This window comes from Alosa sapidissima, chromosome 2, assembly GCF_018492685.1.
Source record: "Alosa sapidissima isolate fAloSap1 chromosome 2, fAloSap1.pri, whole genome shotgun sequence".
Classification (NCBI taxonomy): Eukaryota; Metazoa; Chordata; class Actinopteri; order Clupeiformes; family Clupeidae; genus Alosa; species Alosa sapidissima.
In genome coordinates this window covers 21,046,410-21,069,589 of record NC_055958.1, presented here as the reverse complement: position 1 = coordinate 21,069,589, position 23,180 = coordinate 21,046,410, and the positions used below count along the sequence as shown (strand labels likewise).

The window sequence follows — 23,180 nt, the reverse complement described above, 5'->3', positions numbered from 1 at the left end:
CATTGAATATCAGGGAATTCAAACAGATTCCTGTACACATATCGCATAATGTTGATTTACTATACATGGTTTGCTGTACATACTGTATCTATATGACCAAACAGATATGCACGTCAAATGAAAATCTTTCCTGTCAACATTTCTTAAATTCCAAAAAACACAACAAAAAACCTGTACATGTTTTGAGAAAAAGTACAAGTTGTTTGGTGATCGCAGTACTTTCAAACTTTAAGTTTATCTTTCCCTTGTAAGTTTATTACATGCTCTTCTAGAAAAGAATGTTTTCTATTCTGAAGATTACTCAACCCCCGCTTAAATATGTGTCACAACATACCAATAATCGCCAAACAGATGATGAGGCTATGTGTAGACAGGGAAGACAGATAATTCACCATCCCAGAAGATTTCTGGAAAAAGAATAAATAATAATCAAAACAAATTATTTATTTTTTACTACCATGAGCTGGGTCAAAGTTGCAGTCTAGAGTTTCAGCTTGATTGCACTCTGCATTTGGCCGGAGGCTTTGTCCAAAGCCGGGAACGTAGCTGGAGGTTCAGTTCGGAGGGTAAAAAAAAACTGACCATGGAAGAATATCTGTCACTCAAGAAAAAATGCACGAGAGGAGGCCAAAATGCAGCCTCATAAAGATGCGTGTTTAAATGATTTCTAAGCTGTCCAGACAATGTTATGACTGCACTCCATCAGCTAGTGTTACCACATTTCAGAGAGGCCTCAGTTTAGTGTGTGTCTACATGCTTCTGTGAGTTAGATCGAAAGTAGATCTGACATCCACAAACAATCCGAGGATATGCATTTGGCTTTGTCTGCGGACTCTTTGTTCCAGCATGACTTAAATGTGGGACGAAGACCTTGGAACCATCAGAGTGGATTTGGTGCCGTTTGTTTACTTTGTAGGGATTCAATCACGCCGGGCCATATTCCTCCGCATAACATTGGCATGGCTCAAAATTATGATCGCTTGAACAGCTCCATTAAGTTTTCTCTACGATGGCTGTAATGGCTATCTGGGGAATACTTTGAGCATGATCTTACTTCGGAATAATAAACTAAAAGGCATGCTGTCTTCAAAGGCAGCGTGCATTTCTTCATTTGTTTGGAACACAATCCCAGGTTGAATGCCAATTCCCTGCTTTTCCAAAATAATAAATTATAATCCATTAGATGTGAGGCCAGAGTTATTTGCCCAAACACTTGAGGCTTACAGAGCAAAAAAGGTCTTTTTCAACCCAAGCAGAGAATAAACTGTAAATGATCTTGGCCTGTAAATCCATACAGTGTATTCCTTTTTAAAGAAACAAAATAAATATTAATCACCTCTTTAGAAAATTAGCTCTCACTGGAAAATGTTAATTCCACACACACACACACACTCACACAGGCCTCAACCAATGAGATCCTTGTTTTGAATTTGTCCTCAATATGTTACGGAACATAAATCTGAAAGGGCAGCATTGTATTTAATGTCATGGTTGCTCAATGCTGCCTCTAAGCAGGATGTCCCAGCATTCTCTTTGACACTGACATTTCAATTTCCACAAGTGTAATATGAACTGTGGCCATGGCCTCATATAAATGTGAGTAATTAGATAACTGCAGCTGAGGCCACATATTCTTGAATAGTCAGACACTACATTGTGTCTTACCATTCCCATTTTTTTCTCAAACATATTGTACATATAGCACATACTGTTCTAGCACATTTCTCCCCTCTGCTTTTACAAGATGCCAGTTAATGCATGTATCCCTGGGGATAGTGCTGCGCATTAAAACAGATGTGGAACACATTGCTGCTGTTCTGCATTGTTCACTTACAATTTAAGATGTGTGAATTACATGACTTATCTTCATTTCATAACACAATCTCCTAAAAATACTGGCCTTACTACAACTCATGTCATGTCCACAAACTGTGAGAATACGACATCAGCAACAGAATGTTTCTCTCTACTAACTATCTTATCCTGCAACTCTTAAAAATACCAATGCTTTATTGCAATATTAATGTGTACCCTACAATATCAGCTTTCAGTGTATCAGTACATTACAGTATATCACAGCATATATCATGGTACTTCTCAACTAACTGTTTCTCACATACCTTACATTTGTGGTCTCTCTAAATCAGCATGGCACTTCGAAGATCTCTCCATCGAAGTGGAGAAACGGCGTAGCCTTGGTCAGAATCTTTACTTGTTGACGAGCAGGGCTTCCATAACATTTAGTTAAACCCGCTGGCGTTCTGGGGTGTTATCAATGGGAATGGGAGAGCTCTTACGCAACACACTGCGCTAGCCCTCTGGATTTGGGCTTCCTTTCCCATGCAACTTCTCTTCCTTCCCTCCATTTCCCAGGCATGTGTTCCAGATTCTAGGCTCCGGCAATTCCTGGGCGACAAGGACATGCAGGCCCCTTGAGTATGTGATCAGAATATCTCACTGTTTTAAAAAGGACAATTTTGCAGAGGAGTGCATGCTGACCAACTGTCAAGCTGTTGCTGCATCCATCAACTCAAACAGCTGGTGGTAACCCACACATGTTTCCTCCCACACTACTGGATACACACACGCACACACACACACACACACACACACACACACACACACACACACACACACACATACACCACATACTGCATGAGACAGAGAGATTGAAAAAAATATATGCACTTTCAACAGAGCAAGTATGCACAAGCACATATTGCAACACAGTCATCTCCCAGATCTGAATTGACTTTGGATGCTTCACTTAAAGTCTGAGCGGAAAAGTTCAACCACAACACAAGCTCATTACGACAGCTGCCAAAGACACATTCAGAGTGTGGCAAGAGTGTGAAGTGATTTCGGAGCTCAACTAACACTGATGAATGTGGTGCTGCACACATGACTGTTTTCCATAAATCTGACCCAAAAATAGACCTCTGGGTGACCTTCGAGGAGGAGAGCACCCTGCCAGAGCATGCCGTGTGGGAGCGCCTGATGGGAGAAAAGTCCACGGGCCTGGAATGCACCGTGCGGCGTGCTCTCTCTTTGTTGCAAAATCATCTGCAGGGCAGAGATAGAGCCATTGCATTCAAATTTCTCTCCCCAGCTCCGAGGATAAGATCACAAAAAGGGGCCAAAAGCTGCCAACATGGCGCAGGCTGCGCTCGGGCCCAGCCCAAACCCTCATTTGTGTGGTATTTGTGTGCTGATGAGGAGGCGGTCAGGAGGGACTGGACTGACAGTCGCTAGTGTGCCTCTCAGATGATGACGGCCGCTTGGAAACCTCTTATCTTCATGACTGACTTCATTCCAAATACTGTCAGAGACAACAGCATGACACAAAACCATAGCTGTACACTTGGCAAAAAAATTACAATGCAGTTTTCATCACCTCTCTGTTGTTCTTTCTCTCTACCCAGGGGACAAAAGAGCAAACATTATTGTAATCCAACTACTGCTAAGACTTTTTCCCACTGTATGCATTTATCCTTGCGATTACTTAAAGTGCCTCTGTGACCCAGGGGCCTACAAAAACATTATTTTAGATTGCTTTCACACACTTGAAGCTTATCCAACAGTGTGTCAACAACTATGGTCTATAAAAAGCAACATTGAATATTAGCAGTTGCCTCCCTCCTGGAAGGGGTCAGACAGCAGGGTGATATGTACGAGTCACTCTTGGTTTTATTACCCTTTAAGCGATTGCTAATGTTTATGCTTCCTTTGGTGAGGCCTACATATATTCTCTGCTGTGCTTTGAATTGTTGGTATGAATTACTTTTCTTTCACTCATAAAAACATATTCAGATTTGTATTAAATCTAAAGGATTCTGCAGGACATCTTCAACATGTTAAAATGAAATCCAGTGCACCTTCATGCTCAAGAATATGTCAATTTGTGTTTGATGTGATTGAGCTATGTTTGTTGTGCCTTGTGTGCTCATCATTTTCTGAAGTAAGTATTTTCAGCCTTTCCCTCACAATTGAGATCTCTCTATCTCATCTCCCCTCTGCTCTCCTCCTCTCTCTTCTCATTTCTTTCCAGCAGTCTGGGAACAGTTTTTGGACGAAATGAAGATTGACATGGAGCCCAGCTATTAATGGAATGGGACGCTGTCAGAGCCGTCTGGAATGCTGAGGAGCAGTCAACTCCACTGAGGCGAGTCTTTCTCCACACTTAGAGTCTCTGACCCAACCTGTCTCTGCCCCTTCCACTCTCAATGTTGCTCTTGGAGGGCGAAACAGAGGGGCCCCTTATTGTTTCTTTTTTTAATTTGAGCAGCAATTAAAGTGGAGCTGGAAAACATTGGCCAATCCTTTCATCTCCTATATCCAATTTTGGTGCTGGGTGTTAGCTTGTCCAAACTCTTCTCTTGGCTTTTTCTTCGCTCTCTTTTTCTACTCCCTTCAATTACAATGAAGAATGAGTGGTGGAAATATCCTGTGATATTGTGCTACGCTTAATTTGCCTTGTCTAGAAGACCACTTGAAAGATGGACTCTGCTGAATCTTGTGAAAATACCTTTCACCACCATTCAGACTTTTTTTTCATCTTAAAGGCAAAATTGAATGTTTTGGTGATTTAGCTAATGCATATCCATCTTGCGTCGCTAAGCAACATACACATAATACAATCATAATCCATTTGTGACTCAAGAAATTTCCAGCAGCACTTATATGAAAACATTTCCATCTCACTGAGATGCAGGCATAATCCTGTTAGCTCCAGAACAAACATATAGGTTGGCTAGATTCACATTAAAGCCTTTTGTGACAGTGAATGTGATGTTTGAACAGGGTGTCTTGCGCCTAAAATAGAAAGCATGTCTCAGACAGACACTGGGAGTGGGAACCTGCCCTAGATCAGGCTTCTTGTCTACTTAACAAGGACACTGTCACCCCCAGGGCTTAGTCCTAAACAGTGAAAGCACCAATGATGTACTGTAGTAGACACTCTCCAAACAATAGAGAGAAGAGTGTAAAAACGTGACCGGTAGCTAACTCACTGAGATTAGTCTGGAGCCACCGAGATACCTGTGTCTGATGAGGGAAAACACTACGACCCTCTGCAGCTATGAATGCCTCTGTACTCGGTTAGCACACGCGGCGAGTCATGAGGATGCTCTCCTCTGCGTTCAAGCTCAAGATGGTGGCCTGGCGAGGACAGACGGCCGAGCTCTGGATGGAAAAGATGAGAGAGGCTTTCTGTCAGCTCCTCACGCTCCTGACCCTACTGAGGGAAGGAGACGGGCAGGCCTGAGGCCTCAGAGAGACAGCGAGAGAGAGAAAGGCCAGAGAAGTGACCTACAGTATGCCAAGAAAACTAAGGCAGCAGTCCAGACACAGGCAGATGCTCTGCTTGACAGCATGCTGGAAGGGGCAAGGAGGATGTACCATCTGCAAATACTCAAAAGGAGATCTGACGCCGGAGCTGCACATTCAGACTGATTTGGTTGGTGCACAAAAAAACTGGCATGCTTCAAATGATTGCTATTACTCTTTCATGTTATTCCACATTTATAATCATGTTCAAAAACAACACATTGCATGTGATACTTACTGTTACTGTCACTGATACTTACTGTTACTGTTATTTGTCAACACTTTACCTTAACCAACATCACAGTGCATGGAAAGCTCCTTTCTTTGTTTGCATTAGGTTATCAAACTTAGGGCATCAGTGGTACTCCAGTAATTGTGTTACTGGCACAGATACGCATACTTGCTCCACCTGTTTTTGGCCTTTTCCTCTCAGATGTGAAGTTCAAGGATCGCTGCAAAGAACTGTTTGAGAGGATGAGTGCCGCAGAGGGCAGGGTTCCCTGGAAAGGAACCTTATTTCAGTGGCCGCTGCGCTGCTCATCTCCTGCCCCCGTGGAACCAGCACATCCAGAGGCCGCACCAGAGACGCTAGACTAGCGGCCCCTGCCTCCTGTGCGCACGCCTCCAGGTGGCAGTGACAGACAAAGCATGGGGCCTCTGGATGTGCTAGTTCCACGGGGGCTTCCGCAGAACCACGGCAACAATGTATGGTCTGTGATAGAGCTCTCCAAAGAGCCCTGACCAGAGGATGTCCAGGCAGTTCCCCTCACTCAGCAGAATTATTTATACCGGTGTAACAATAAGGCGACTGTGTATTTTGGCATGGTGGAGGATGTCGTTCTGGGTCAGAGACTAGTTCAAAGGCACTACAGTGGCCGCAGTTCAGTGACGTCAAACAATCTGGGTTGTATTTCAGGGGGGTCAATTAGAGGTCTGTGAGTTTGCACATACAGTACACATGCTGTTCAACCTCATTTATTTCAAACAATGTCAGAATACAGTGTGACACACTGAACCGAACACGAATGGGCTGGAGAAGTAATGCTAATGAATGCTAATAAACAACTCAGCACAGTGAAGTTATTCTGCGAGCTGATAACATGCTCCAAGCTGCTACTGGTAGCACGAGCGCAAATTAACAGCAGAGAACGTGAGTTTATCCAAGCAGACGGAGTTGTCACCGACCCTGCCTGTGTGCGCTGTGTCTTGTCATATCCAATTGAATTACACTGACATGGAGGGAAGGCTTGCAATAACAAAACCACCAAAGAACACCGAGCAAGGGCAGACACCCATATCCTGTCTTAGCTTGGGTTAGGTCCACGCCACTGCTTCTCACCCAGCACACAGGAAGATACTCGGAGCGAATGTGTTCCTTTGCATTAGCCGCTAGGAGTAGATCTCCATTACAGGACAACAAAAGCCTCCCCTATTCTCTGCCCCAGAGAGGCTCCAACAGTCAAACCAGGTATTAGCATGCAAATCTGGGCTATTCTCTGGGCTGCTGAGAGTTTGGACGAGGTCAGGAATCGTGCAGAGGGACCGACCTGTCAGACGTTACCTCATAGGCGAGTCCGACGGCGCAGGCCAAACGCTGGATTCTGGACTCATGGTGCAACTGCTGCAAGGAAACCCCAGCACAGACCAAGAGGTCAAACGTGGGATGTGTGTAAACTCAGGAAAAGACTCACCTTACTCTTAGTCCACACCTGGGTCACACAGGTGTCTTTTCAGTGTGAACTCTAATTATGGAATATGCAGCTCAACACTAGCAAGGAAAAATTATTCTGACATTTTGCATAATTAATTATATTTAGTTACCCTCACAGGGGCTGCCTATATCTACCACACCATTATATGAAAAATAAACAGTTAGTGGAAAAAGCATTAAACATTCTGTTGATTCACAAAAACCAACAAACAGGTAAATATATGGTAAATATATTTGCCCAAGTGATAGAAATAACTTTTTCTATGGAGCTTAACAGGAAAGTTCCCACCCCTTCAGCAAGAGTAGAGGTTTCATCTCCATCCTGGGATATCATTAATAACTGCTCAATAATGTAAGATAAATAAGGCGTTGAGGTTGGGTTTTAACTATCACAAGTGAACAAGTCAGAATAGTAACATCTTAAGAAGGCTTTACCACATGATTCCAAATAGGCAAACTATCTCTTATTCATTCTCTTTCACTCCTTCTTTTCCCTTCATCCCCACTTCCTGTCACCTGAGATCCCCACTTCCTGTCTCCTATGATTAGTGTGACTGATTAGATATGAGGTACACTTGTTCCAGATGGTGTGCCTGTTCGCCATGATAAGTATTGATTCTGAACATGCTGGTGAGAGTGGGCCTCAATCCAACTCAGAGGTAGTGACCTCGTGGAGGCGTGTCTGGTGAATGCAGCATTTCAGGGATTCTCTTTACTAACAAACACCTCGGCCTCTGTATTCAAACTCTGTCTATGAGCCGCATTTATAAAATAGCATGCTGTTGCTTTTTATAAATGACATGAGGTTCTGTATAAACAGGCCAGCTACTGCTGAACTCCTAGCTCACAACAGGCTTTTCAAGCATCCCCCACTCTCCTGCATAGCCACTGCACCGGGACAGGCGGCTGGCCATATACACATAAATGCCATAAAATCAGAAAGCACCCACAAAACAAAATAATCCTCATTTATATCTGCCTGGCACTGCAGGCTAGCGTTTCACAGTGAGCGGCTATTTATGCACTCTTAAATCAACAACGGTTAGTCTCGGAGGCAACCGTGAGAGACAGCCACATTATATGGGTTAACAGAGGCTTGCTCCATGTGTATGCACGACACCTCGGCTCCCTCACTCTGTAATCAATAGGCCACATACAGCGAGGAGGCCAGATTGGGCTAAAACGTGCAGATTTAATTAAGTGCCAATGGACATGACAGGAAAGGAGAGTGGTCATGTTAAAAATTGCAGGCCACATAATATTCCCAGGGCAAGTTCTGTTTTTCTTAACTGTTGACCTTAAAGGATATGAAAATTCTGTAAGTTTACACAGGCAATTAAATGATCTTGGCATGTGCATGAGTTAAGGATAATTATGATCCTCTAACAGTCACTACAGGTTTCATTTTTTGGTGTGGTAAGGTGTAATCAAGATGTATTTTTCTGCAACATTGCACTAAACCTTTGAGATATTGGGAGTGATATGAAATAATATTTTAAATGATGTTGACATGTGTTTTCCTAATAGTTTACACATAGTTGAACACAATCTGTGGAGAGGGGGTGAGAAAGAAAGAAAGAAAGAAAGAAAGAGTGGGAGAGAAAAGAGCCAACACACGCATAGTGTAATTGTGAATAAATCAATATTCAGAGCAAAAACTGCTGTAGCTACTAAATGCAGGACTCACATTATATATTTTATGTCAGGCTATGCTTCATGTATGGAACTAGAATATAACAGACAGCAGCTCACAAACATGTTTGTGTCCTAGCTTTTTGGCAAGCTTTTTGACGTGATGTCAGAGGAACTTGACAGTTAATAGGACCCTGCAGAGATCCCAGTCGGACCTTACCTGGTCGCTGACAGTTGCACTTTCCAACCTGAAGTTGGTGTTCTAAAACGCAATATCCAACTACAGAAAGACACCATGGTGTCGTATTTTCATTGCCATTTGTTGCTAGCATCATTCGTGCTACCATGCACCTTATTAGGGGAGGTGATATTTCGCTGCCCGAGCTGCACCGCGGAGAGGCAAGCCGCATGCCCAAAACTCACGGCCACTTGTGTAGAGATTGTGAGAGAACCCGGCTGTGGCTGCTGTCCGGTATGTGCCCGGCAGCTGGGAGAATTATGCGGCGTGTACACGCCAAGATGCGCCAGCGGTTTGAGATGTTACCCGACTCCGGATTCCGACATGCCCCTGGATCAGCTGGTAAAGGGATTGGGACAATGTGGGCATAAAGTGGACGTTGAGCCTACTGTCAGTCTTGAGAACCGAGAACAAAGTGGTAAGTTGTCCACTGCAAATGTACAGATAAACACCTTGAAATACCGAAATGCGTGGTGTTTCCCGTTGACCCAGCAGTCTAGGAACATGGTCTGCCATTTTTTCCATTATTGAGTCTAAAAAGAACACTTGCATAATGTAATCACGGTCTGCTGTGTGATTGCTCTGACAGCATCAAGTATCGTGTTTATTTTCATTCAGGTCTTTGTTTTAAACATTTAATTTAACCGATTTAAAATGAAATTCCCTCTTTTTAGCCCATACGTTTTTTTTTTATTCTGTGAATACGCTTCGGGTGTTCACAAGTCAAGTGTAAATAGAAATAATGCAATATTCGTCATGATTAAAAAATGAATCTGTGACTAACTTACCCCACGGCCAGCTTCGCACAGAGTGTATTTTAGAATACCCTACTTTTGAATAAACCGAGATATTGTTTTTTTACTTTCTAATTCAAACGTAAATTTGCCTTTCCAAAATCACCAGGTTAGGTAAACATTACTGACAGTGTGTCATATGCAGTTGACTAGAACTATTACTATAACTATTATACTATATAAATATTACTATAACTATTGCTCTTTTTTAATGGACTTATCAGTGGTTTGCATGCTGGTTTGCTTCCTCAAGTTCCTCAAGTTCATGTGCATCAGCTGTTCTCAGGAAATCCCTCATGCCCACAATCCAACCATATTCTTTTGCATGATATGCCCAAATACAGGAAATGCATAGCAACCATAAATATCTCTTGGAAACATATTTAGTACATTTATGTTACACTATGTTGTGACGCTGCTGAAACTAGACTTGATTTAACATCAAGACACAGCCTCCTGGAGCACATGTGATAATCAACCAGTCTCCATTATTCTCCTTCCTCCATCTTGTTCCTCTGTCTCCTCTTCTCTCCACTAATCACGTTGCAAACAAATGGCCACTTGTGTTGATGGGTACCAAAGGGGAAATGGCTCATACCAATTCAACAGCATTGTGAACTTTGAGCTTTGCCTCTGATCTCTTGTGATGGAGTTCTGCCTCAGTGACCTGCTTCTATTCTGCGTTCAGGCACAATATGGTCAAGGCCAGCAGCCATGAAAGGATCCTTCATGCATTTGAACGATTGTGCATCCAGTGAGATAAATATGTCCTCTGGGTTGTGAATGGTCATTAATATTAAAAGCCATTGTTCCATATTAATTAATAGATTATTCAAACCATTTATAGAGAATGCATGAGAATGAGAAACAGCTCATTGTTGACATTTGTCCTCTTCTGTTTCTGCCATGGGACCTTAATGCCCTTTGATGCCAGCCTGGTACAAAGTACACAAAGCCTGGCATGTTCCCTTCAAACAATCCCTCATCATGTTCTTTCTATTGGCCCAAACAATATGAGGGGTTCTTAGTGACCTGAGCTAATGTTTGGCTCGAGTCTGTTACTGTGCCAGAACATGGCTCAGTCATGCAGAGCGGTCTAGTGTATTGTGTAGTAGTGGCATGACTGATGGTATTATGGGGCACTGGAGGGAGGCGTAATGGTCAAGACCTTACATGACACTTTGTTTATGACTTGACTATGACACTTTGTTTATGACTTGTTTATCACTTTGTTTGTTTGTGTCCACTGTCCAGTCATTTGTTGTGTCCGTACGTGAACTCTTTATTGCTGGGTACATCATGTCCCTCACCCTTGGTTTTATTTATAGCATGCAACCATCTCGGCTTTGTTTGAGCAATTAGGCCTTCATTAGCACTTCACCCATTTGTTGCTGTGTTGGTGCTCAGATGAAAAGCCAAATGTGTCATGGTTGTTCTCATTACAGCCTTGTTTCACTATTGCCCTCTCTCTGTCACTCGAGGTTCTTTCTCGGGGTGTGTTCAAACACGTCCTGTAACAGTAATCGCTGGGGAAGGGCTCCACCTGTGGCTGGCTCCCCGTGCGCGGTGGGGAGCCTGAGCCGAGGGTGATGGGTGCCCCAGCCGTGGCGCCAGCCCAGCGGGGACCAGGTGGAGGCTCGCCCAGGGGCTACCCTGGCATCCAGATCGTGAGCGGGCGCTCAGTGAGGCGCTGCGCTGTGCGGAGGGAATGTTTTGGAGATAAGATATGTCTCCAACACAAGCGCTCGGGGCAGCAGTCTTGGCTCATCACCCAGTGGCCCGGCACACGGGGCCAGTTTTGCAATTGATAGCTGTTGCTGTTGGCATGTCTGAGGCTGCAGCCACATAGTGCATATTGCATACTCTCATATTGCTTTCCCCATCACCTTAAAAAAGGTAAATAGCAACAGATGAGGGATTTTTTTTTATGGGTAGGGACTCATGCAAGGTTACTCTGGGCTGTTTGGTGCATAGCTTTCATAATGAGTGTGACAGTGCAGTGTTTCTGGATGACGTGGGATACTCTTCAGATTATCCATAACCATGAGTAATGATGTTGTTGATGATGGTGATGTTGTTGATGATCATGATGATGATGATGATGTGTTAACAAAATCATGCAGTCAGTTTGGCTTGCAGAAAGAGATGAGTCGATGAACTTTTGTCCTTTTCTACCTGGCTGCGCATCGCACATGTCTTGACTGCTCTAAGCTCAAGTGAACTCTTGTCGGCACCAAGTTATGACGTTAATGCTACAAAGCTGTTTTTGATGAAATCTCTATGGGAACTTCTTGACTTTGACGTTTTTGTCTCTGTTTATACAATCTAACTTTTGGTCTTAGGTTTATGTGACGTTTTTGAACTCCTTTCAAACTCTCCATTTCTGTGTTTTTTTTGTAGCGTTTCACTCTTTCTCTCCCCCCCAGTCATCCTCTGAATCACTGTTCATTCATTGTCTCTTTCTTACCTCCCCCATCTGTGGTCTGCTGTCTTTATCTTTCACTCTCTGTTTTTGTGTGTCATGTATACTGTGATTGGCCTTGAAGCCCCGCAGGGGTGAGATGTGCTGGGGCTTGCCCCATGTCTCCCCTCCCACCTCCCCGACACCCCTACAGGTGCCTAATTAGAGTAGGGGATGCCTTTGGTGGCGGCAGCGTGTCAGGACCTGCGACCCCTAAGAGAGGCTCTGCACGGGTGGCGGGACTTGACTGCCGCCCCCGCAGACATCAGGGGTGTCGACAGTGTTGGGCGCGTGGAGAGGGAAGAATTGAGCGAAACCCCCACAGGCTGGAGAGGGGGAGGATAGGAGAGGCCAGATGATAGACAGCCTGCACTCAGAAGAGCCACTAACACACTAACACACACAACCGTCCTACTTCACCATAAAGTGATGTCTATATTCACCTTTTGACCATTTCTCAGAGAACTTAATAATCATAAAAGTAGCTTGAAAAGTAAATATATGGGGAACTGAGGTATACTCTTTGTATCACTTTACTTTTTAGCAAGCTTGTTTTAAACATGTACAATATCACATTAGTGTGGATTATTCCCAAGGCCTCACTGGGAGTCATCTGACATCTGACTATGACAAACGCATCTCTAATTTTCCCATGTCTAGGGCTTAGGTCATGTAGAGAAAAGTTACACTAAGCAGATAGAGGCACAAAACCAATAACACAGCAGAGCTGTGCAAGACATAACTCACCCAATTGTCTTTTGCTTCACTGCACTTGCCGGTGGCACTGATTTGAAGTGCTTTGGCTTCAAGATATGTAGTCTTACAACAGTATTTTGACAGATTCAGTTTCATTTGGCAAAATGCTCTGAATGAGAGAATAGCCCTGAACATATCTTTTGTGTTATTTGAAGCAAAGGATTTCTGTATATGGCAACCGCTGTCCAAAATAGCAACATTCTGTATGTCTTGTGTGTTTTGAGAGCATCCTGGAGGCACTGCACAATCCATCGCTAATGCCAGATTTCATGCTCCTCTCGGCAGGTAGGGCCCTGTTTCTATGGTGCCAGGAAAAGATCAACACAGCTTGACAAAGTGAAAATGGAAAGCTGACAGCATTTGGCTGTAGCCGGCAGTCATCCCTCTGAAAACAAGTCCTCTGTTTTTTTTCTATATCAGGCGATGTGGAGTCAAGATCACTTTTTTTTCAAAGCTTGACCTATTTAGTTTTCATTTCTGTCATTTAGTTACAACAATGGAGAGTGGTGCTGTACAAATAACCTCTGTGTTTTAATTTCTGAGGTAACGACTTAATGATATTCATTATATTTGCTGTAATGATGTTATCGCACATACACGTTCATATGAACACCCACACACATGAGCGTGCCTGCACAGGTTCGCCTGCACAAGGCGAGAGCTTAGTCATCAGGTTGAGAATGATTTACGACTACACAGCACTACTAGTCTGTCTTTGCATTTGTAATTAGAGATAGGAGAAGGCCCAGGCAGATGTCCTGGCATGGAGGTTTTAAAAGAGAGAAGATCTCTCGCCAGGTAGTCTACCTCCCATGAGGCTGTACTCTGGAAACGCTTTGTCAGCAAGTAGGAGGTGACTTGCTTCCATGGAAGTCCCAGACTCACACAGGCAATGCCGTCCAGTGAGCCTTCATGTCTCAACATTCATTGGTCATCAGAGTCTTAGACAGGCCCAGATGTACGCAAACCATTAACAAATTCAACACAATGCTCTACCATTACATTGGATTACAGCTACTTTTTCAGTTTAGTTCCGCACCTTAGTTGATTTAGGTTTCCAACTATCAAGTTGTTGTACATTACACCTGTGTGTCATGCACCACAAGTTAAATGGAAAGTCTGTGGTAGAAATATGCTGAAATGCCTTTTATCTCAATCTGTTAATATTTTCCTGGATTCTCAACTTTGCAGCCATTTACTATGAAGTGTAGATATCAGCTGTTGTAAAGTTTCCCATGGCTTCCCATAACCAAACATCATTATGGGAGGCATTTGTCAACACCGGTCACATGCTCTCAAAAAACACTACGATTCCCAGACCTGAGGACAAGCAAAAGCAAAGATTATAGAACAGCTCTGCTCTAGAATCTTTGAGCAAAAGGGTTCTGTGCAGATACCCAAGAACGTTCCTCTCTAGCATGTGGCCTCAGGGCTGATGACTGTTTCATTTCTACAGTGAAAGGAAATGAAATGACTTTATGTACTGTTATTTTGTGCCGCTGTGGCACCATGGCCCTTCCGAGCTGTAACGATCGCAAAAGGGCCTGCTCTTATGTAACCGTGAAATAACCCCCATGCCCCAGCTAGCGAATCAACAGCCTCGGCTGTCTGCGTTGCTTTGCTTTTTCATACAACTCATGACCTCTTTGCTGGCTCTCTGCTGCCTGGTACAAAAAAGTCCCATCTCATTACTTGTTATTTCTGTATGTGGAACTAGGAGGGGTTGTGCTGGCTATTTATTTAGTAGATGTTTAACCATAAGGGTAAACTGTGGACACATTTCAATCAATGCCAATGTCGTCTTGTTAGTTTTCCATTTGAGCATGATGATGGACCCAAGGGGAGGGGGGTTATGTCATCACCCCAGGGCCTGAGCAAACCAAACTCTCTTTCACAGCGCTGCATAGGCCAGCGGAGGCCATAATTCCACTTTATGTACATATATGTTTATAAACTCCAACCAGTTAACCGAAACATTCATTAACCCAAAATAGTAATTTGATTGCTTTTTGGCAGTGCAGCTTCTAAAATGTACTCATTATACTACACTGTAATTTTTTCAGCAGTTATTGAAAGCAAGATGGAGTATCTGACTTATGGGATTCAAAGGGCCTGCTGTCGTCTTGTACGTCCTGGGGCCAGGAGTTAATACCTAACACATATCCAAGAGTGTTTAAAAAGAGAAAAAGAACCATGTCCGTGTCTATATCATATTTACCCATGTCAGAAAGGATCAAACTAAAATGCTTTGCAGCATGTATATTTTGTAATATATTGACAGAGTATGTGAAAATAAGAAATGATTCTGTCATTTATGACCTGAGACATACTGTACCATCTTGATAGAGCACTTTTTTGAACCCCTGCCTAAATGAAGGCTTCTGTCGGTGCATAATCTTAAGCTGGGCTTTACAGCAGCACCTCAGCTCCCAGTGAGACACTGGTGGACAAGCATCAAGCGGAGGCCATAATGACCCCGATAGGAGCAAGTGTCCACACCCAGACCGCCAAGGCCCACACACTGTCAGCCCTCAGAGAGAGGGGCCGAGAGACTTGGACAAGGAGGTGTTATTGGAGCAGGCCCAGGGCCATTATGGCAACGGAAAAGGATAGCTGGGAGAGTACGTAATGGCAGGTGTCCGGATCATAGCGCAGCATGTCCGCCTAGCTGCCAACAATTTCTGAAATGAGGCAAACTATTAGAAAAGAGATGCACGCTGAGTTGAACAGTGAGAGACACTATTCTTAGGGCCTGCTCGCATGGATATTGGCTGTGAAACTGGAGAGTGTGGGATCCGTGGCCGGACAATGCTGTGGTCCAGGCAATCATCCTCCCCTCAGATCTTCCACGGGGCAGCCACCCCTGGGGCCCGTGACATCATCCGCATGTCTGTTCTGGGCGCGTGGCCTGAGGGGAGTGCTTTTCAACACTTCCTTCTCTCGCCCTCTGGTGTGCCGCCGCCGCCGCCAACGCGCTCAACCACCCTGCCCGCCCGCCGTGCTCGCCTTCAGATGGAGCAGACGGTGAAGCGATGAGATCACAGAGAGGACTCCGTTAACAGCGCCGACCCTGCGGGGGAGGAGAGCAGGCCTCTCTCCCTGGGGATCAGTGACCTACTCATTGAAGTGGCATTACACAGAGTGACATACTGTACATCAGCGTTGCCCCTGGAGACATCGCGTCTTGCTGCCTTCTGCGGCCCTGGGATGAATGGGGAAGAGGGATATTTGGGGCACGCCATTATTATGTGAAGTGGAGCCTTGATTAAAGGAGAGTAAATGACGGTGTTTGTGCAGAGCTTTTGTTGCCAGGGACTGATGTGATGGCACACATCTGACAGAGCAGAGCGCATGGCGCCGCAGCCAATAGGTCCGATGTCAGTGTCCTGGAGTCATCCAGAGGGAAGCGATGAGAGAATGGAACAAACACTAAGAACAGGGATGGGAGGTCAGACAGATTATACATTGTTTTTATTGTTAACCACACAAACAGGCCAATCAGGCCTTTTACTGTTGACTTGTGACTGTGGAAATACCTGTTTCACAACATAGTCCTAAATAGATGCATGCAACGATGCAGCGCTGTAAAACATTTTAGTTTGCTACTCTGTAGTGAAGAGAAACCTAGAATGGTGGACTGAAATGGACACTTTGGGGAAGTCACTGCAGCGATGTAATTTCACTGATTTCATAGATTCAACAGATTACCACCAATATTTTCAGTATTATTCTAACAGTATTCTGACAGTTGTAGTGGTTTTGTTTCTCCATCAACCACAATATCTTGCTCCATTTGTTTGTAAAGCAGAGACAGGAGTCTACTGGCACTGTGGCATAGTTCAGTCATGGACTTCCGATTAAATGCTAAACCTAGGTTGCATTCCATATTCACTTTCACTCTGACACACTGTGCGATGAGCAGTGCTCATTAGCGCAGTAGTGGGCAAAAAAGTAATTGTTAGGACTTGGGTCACAGTTGGAAACAGTTGTTGTGTTCAGGGTTCTGTTCTGAGCAGTCAGAATGCCTTACAACGTGGCAGCAGGGATCCAGAGGCTGGGGTTGAAAATGGACTCAGATGAAGTTGCATTTTCTTCTATAATGGTAGCACAGTACAACTGGAGACCCTTCCTTATGGGCCAGACCCAGACATCATAATTCTTCATCTTCAAACATGTAGTTGATGGATGGCATTTAGTGTCAGGAGTGTTATTCATTTTATCATATTGAATTTTCACAGCCCAACTTCTGTCTCTCTTAGCTATGTGTCTATCTGTGTTTTGTGAAAGTTGTGTATACTGTATATGTTTGTGTACAGTTGATAATGTGCACCGTATTTTTACATTGCTTTTTTATATTGTATTTATCGTGTTTTCTTAATGTTCAATGTTGCACAGTCAGTGGAGTTGACTTAGTTGATGGAAACGAACAATTTCACTGTCAGTCATTTTGGCACACAATAAAATCATCTGATTATATCTGATGGCAAAGATTATAGAAGGAAATTAACCTTCATTGGGTTTCAATGATCAAAGGTATATCTCCCAAGTCAGTGAATTAAATACATGAGTACCCTATAGGCTATAAATAGCAACAATTATCCTGACATGCGATCATGTTTCAAAGATTTAGCAACTATTTTAATCTAACACAGAGGATTGCCTGCATTTACCTTAAAGTGCTTGCCAGAGATAAAAGGTAGCTCTCGTTTTACTGGCTGTTCTGTCTCATTCAGTAGCTGTGATTAAGGGCTGCTTATTAGCTTGTCCACGTTGGTCTCTGATGGTCTGCCAAAGCCCTGATGCTACTTGTGCTATATCAGCCAAATGGGTCCCATTCTTAGTCTGCTATTTTACCTCGACAAATCAGTGGGTGAACCTTAGGAAATGGCCATGACCTATATAGTATTGCAATACTGATTTGGAGTAATGTGAGACTTTGTGTGTTTTTTGTGTAAACCAGGAGAAGTCTCTGGAACCAAAGTCCCCCCTCAGAGAAAGCAAACATGCATACTCAACGTCGCTGTGCACAGGCACAATCAAAACATAAAGAAGACCATGAGGACCAACTGGCTGGAGGAGACGCGTCCCGCACACCCTTGGCCCGTGAGTGTGTTTCTCCCCAGCCCTCGGGGCAGCGAGCAGGCTACAGGCCTCCAGTTAACCCCTTGGGTCCTATCCTAAGTGGACACAAGCTTCATGCAAACAAACTGTGGCAAGCTAAAGGTCTACGCTGACCTGAGCTGGCACTGAATTTAGTACGGCAGTGCCCTCTTCTGGTTATCACACACACACACACACACACACACACACACACACACACACACACACACACATACTGACATATACACATTTATAGAAAAGACAGATACATACATACATATAAAGATAAAGCTAGTGTGCCACAGTGATGGAATGATTTATTTCATGGTATATCGGTGAATACTTTTGCAATACATAATTATAATAACGTGTCATCATAAATAAAACTTTTTATCATGTCATCTATTTTTTAAACCTCATTTTGTCACAAATTGAGGTTGAAAGAGGATCCAAAGGGAACATCTCCATCTTCAATGTTGTTCTGTAAAAAATTAGTTATTTTTATGGTATTCTAACTAGTAAATCACTCCTTCAATATCCAACTGTAAAATATCCTTTTTTCATTTTAGAGTATCTTTTTTGTATCACTGCCATCAATTACATTTAATAATTCATAGGGAGGAGCTGTTAACAGGAATGTGAAGCAGTAAAGTGTGCCATTTACAGGAAAGAGGAAAAGAATAACCAGCGACACATTTGGACATTCCTTACGCTCAGAATAAATCCATTGTTATTTAGTTTGCCCATTGTGTAAATCTAAAGTAAGGCTATTTTCTGTGAAAGTATGTTCATGTCCTCACCAACGCATCAGCGTCAATAAATACTCCTGAATAATTCTTATCAGTTAAAATGACTATCTGTCCAAAGCCTTTTTAAGACTAGGTTGTTTGTTGAAACGTGACACATTGTGTGTGCTTCTCATTTGTTAACCAAATAATCTGTGGAGAAAGCAGTGCATTACAGTTGACCACAGTTTGTCCATGTGACTGGGAACTCCAGCTTCAGTCTTTACAAATTAGCGTGCCCTCTATAGCCATTAACAGAAGCCATAAGTGTTTTGACCTGAAAAACAATGATATACATACCCAGATTTTCCCCCTCATTTAACTCTCTCTATAGCAGCTATTAAACAAGAAATAGTCAAGGAAAAAAGACAATCGATGAGACCATTAGTGAACAACAGCAGAGACAACAATGGTATGAGTGTGGAGTGGTAAGGGGCAGAGCTGGACGGGCCTCCTCTCTTGTGTCCATGGGGCTGAGGGCTGAGTGGAGGTGGTGGTGGTGGTGGTGGTGGTGGAGGGGGGAGGGATGTCCTCACGTGCTGCTCTGGCGTCCCCCATGCGCCAGAGAGATTCCTTTTGGGAGCAACACATGACGTTAGGTCTGGGGACCTCGGGGCAGCGCAGCGCAGCGCAGGCTAGCACAGCGCAGGCTAGCACAGCCCAGCATGGTCCAGGGTAGTGTTTGCGTAGCGTAGCGTAGCGCCCATGGCTCTGCGAGGGGGCCACTTGTCATTCACATGATATGGATAAGATCCCTGGCAGCCCGGTGCTGCAGCATGCCCTCTCATCTCGGGCCAAGCGGAGCGCAGCCCATCGCCGGCCAGGCCCTTTGATGCAGCTGCGTGTCCCCCATCGGCCGAGGGGAGAAGGGCGTTGAGGGCAGGAGCCAGGGCTTGGCATCCAGTTAAAAGAATGCGCAGGAGGACTGGCAGAGCAGGGCCAGAGAGATGAATATCGACAAACGATTCATGACCCCAGCGCTTATTGTTGCCTTTCTTGCAGGACCAGAGCCATAGCCGATGTCAGCAGGAGCTGAACAAGGTTCTGGAGGAAATCTCCAAGATGACCTTCATTAACAATAAGGGCTCGCTGGAGAACCTTTACGAGCTGAAATTCCCCAACTGTGACAAGGAGGGCCTGTACAATATGAAGCAGGTGAGCCTATATGCACACAGTCAGAACAGAGCCCTCTGTACACTACAAGGATTCTGTCAAATTTCAGAGTTTCTGAAACATGTCACTTATAAAACAACAAAATAAGCCATGAATGATCACATCACTAAATCAACAGGGGATATATGAGCAAGAGGACAGCTACCTGTGTCCAGTGCATCTTCTCCCAAACCTTAGTTTATAAGGAAGCAAAACCAAAACAGTGAAATGTTTCAATGGAGCTTAGAGAAAAACGAAAAAAAAAAAAAACACCACTACTTCCTCTCATGAATGGACATTTGGTCAACACAGACGCGACAGAGTCTGAGACAGGAGGTACAATGCCGTAAAAATATTTACTATCGGGCTGTAATCAGTCTGTAAGAGGAAAGTTGCTGCTTTTTTGGCACAGAAAGTTGAAACAATGGCCCACAATGAGACAGTTTAAGTTTCCTTCACTTGCGTGTCCTTGATGCAAGACCCAATTATTTTTAGCACAGGTCAAAACAATGATATGACATATCTGTATCCTGAAAGCACACCAAGTAGTCCACGTTTGGAGGTAAAAGAAGGACAGAGACCCCTGGGAGAAGTGGGCGGGATGCATTGTTTTAATGTGAAAGCTCTGTTCCCAGGGCTTAAAACACTGTACCTCACTGCTCCTGATTGTTTCGTAATCATCTTGTTCCTCTTGCAATTACAGTAACTGTCAGTTTTTGTTCTTTCTCACTGAAGGAAAAAATTGAAAGTCTGTTTTTTTTTTTGCCTATTTTGGGTCCCCACATAAGCTGTGTCCAGTTCAATTATGACCTCATTTTGGGAGCGCTCGGTGGGGGTTGCCGAGGCATGCTGTGACAAGTGGGCCACGGATGGTTGTTGTTGGAGCGCCGCTCCACCCGCTCCTCTCCCACCCATGACTGTACCAAGTGCCTCATTAACCCCTCAGAATCCTTGTTCCCACCACCTCACCGCCTCGCATAACAAACCCACCCTCCACCCCAACCCCCCCACCCCCTCCGCCTCCTCTCCTTGTGTTTCAGTGTCACATGTCCACCCACGGGCAGAGGGGCGAGTGCTGGTGCGTGGACCCTATCACGGGCGTCCAGCTCCCGTCGTCGCTCAAAGTGAGGGGGGACCCCAGCTGCAGCCAATACCTCAGCGGCCAGGAGACCAAGCCCCCCACCATCAGCGCCACTACCGCGCAGAAATAAATGTGCTCTCACAAAACCCTCCAGCCAAAACTGGAAGGGGACAGAGTCATAAGTGATTGAGTTTTAAGCATGTAAAAAATGTATGTGGTCACTGTGTTTGTGAATGTGTGTGTGTGTGTGTGTGTGTGTGTGTGTGTGTGTGTGTGTGTGTGCGTGCGTGCATGCGTATGTGGGTGTGTGTGCATGGGGGTGTGTGGGGATGTGTGAGCATGCTCTTTGTCAGTTCTATACTGTATGTGTGCACATGTGGACTGTGTGTGTATGTCTGTGTGTGCCTCTGAGTGTATTTGTGTGCGTGTGCGACTGTGCGTGTGTGTGTGTTTGTGTGTGTGTTAGTGTGCGTGCATGAGGCCGTATGTGTGCGTGTGTGGTGTGCGTCTGTGTGGTCTGTGTGTGTGTTTGCGTGTGTGTGCGTGCGATTGTATGTGTGCATGAGGCCGTATGTGTGCGTGTGTGGTGTACGTCTGTGCGCTCCGTTTGCGTGTGTGTGTTCATGTAAATGTTAAGTTCTGTAGTTAATCTTCAGTGACAGGGAGCGAGTGGAAAGTGTGACTTACCACGACACATGACAGCAAGGACGAGACAAGGAGAGCCATAGCTCTTTCCCTGATTTAAATTCAGATTTCGACTAGCTAAATTTAATATGGAGCGACTGGCGTAGTCTCCTCCTATTCATAGGTTAAGTGGCCCGTGCGACATGGGGGGCTGAGAGAATGTTGTTTTAATCTTGTGGCCGTTCCTGCATCTGGCTCAGTAGTATAGGTATTTTGGGCAGGCAGCACGGGGAGCACAGCTGCTGGCTCTCAGGCCAAGTTCCAGTCCTATTTATTCAAGCTTTCTTTTTTGGAGGCTCGGCAAATGTGTGCTTTGAACTTGTGAATTCTGTACAGCCTCTTTTAATACATTGATAGATGAATAAAATGGAAATAAATAAATAATAAAAAGAGAGATTGTTTCCCCAACTGCAGAAATAGCTTATTTTTGGGGTCTTCTTTTTTTTCCTTCAATGAGCTATCCATCTCTATCTCTCCCAGGCGTTTCAAGAATACCTCTGTTTTCTTAAAGCTCCCATTGCCATGGATCTCAGCATGCATTCTCTCTCGATCCCCTCCTCCCCTGTCTTTCTCCTCCCCTTCTTTCTCTCCCTCCCTCTCTTTCTCTCCCTCCCTCCCTCCCTCCCTCTCTCTCCTTCCCCCTGTGATAGCAGTGTGAGCACTGTGTCCTTGCTTCATCACACAGCATTCATACTGTAGGTTTGAAGTGCTAGACGGAACGGAAGCTGATAGAAAGAGAGAGAAGGGAAGAGTGAGTGAGAGAGAGGCAACGCTAAGGGCACTGGTGGTAGCTGGAAGGTTGTCTGTTCTCTCTCATTCGATCGGGCTCTCCATCCATCCAGAGCCATGTGTTTGTTGAGCCCAGAAGCCTGTGGTTTTGGGTACTGCGGAGCAAGGGGGGGGGGGGGGGGGGGGGGTTGAGTGTTCATTGGTTACTAATGAAGTGCTGACAGAGGGCAAGGTAGGACACAGGGCTGGCACTGACAAATGTGATATTAAGTGGGTTAAGTGCCTATAAATAAACACAGGTTTGCAAATGTATGTCTACAGTGCCTCTGGGTTGCACCTAGCCTCTGTGGATCTCCCTAAAGGGAGTGAAGGATCTGCTGGAGGTGGGGGTGGGTGGATGCATGATTGCAGCTCTATGGAAGGATGCCAAGCGGTTCACAGGTTGAATGAGTTTGCTGAAGGTGCTCTGTCAGCAGATTTTATCCACCTGGTGTGATCGCAGGATCTTTTGACAGATCTGTGCAGCTATGCTCACAGTCTTTCTGACGCCTATAGTTAAACACATATGTGAATATGCCAGCAATGGACACAAGACCTTTTGCAAAGAGTCACTGATCAAAGGTACTTGGATACCAGTTGACAATGACTTATTTTATTTATGTAATACAGATACAGCTGCAAGTGGCAATAATTGGGGTCCAGTCTGGTCCTGTTATATGACCCCTATATCTT

The 23,180-nt window shown here is 44.5% G+C and overlaps 1 protein-coding gene across 1 annotated transcript; it reads left to right on the top strand.

Annotated features, from left to right (window-relative positions):
* Nucleotides 1-8,872: 8,872 nt before the first annotated feature.
* Nucleotides 8,873-21,484, top strand: igfbp2b (insulin-like growth factor binding protein 2b). Its single transcript, XM_042065438.1, has 4 exons — nucleotides 8,873-9,324; nucleotides 17,878-18,020; nucleotides 19,805-19,957; nucleotides 20,995-21,484. The coding sequence occupies exons 1-4, from the start codon at nucleotides 8,964-8,966 to the stop codon at nucleotides 21,163-21,165; spliced, it is 828 nt and encodes a 275-aa protein (XP_041921372.1). The 5' UTR covers nucleotides 8,873-8,963; the 3' UTR covers nucleotides 21,166-21,484.
* Nucleotides 21,485-23,180: the final 1,696 nt, after the last annotated feature.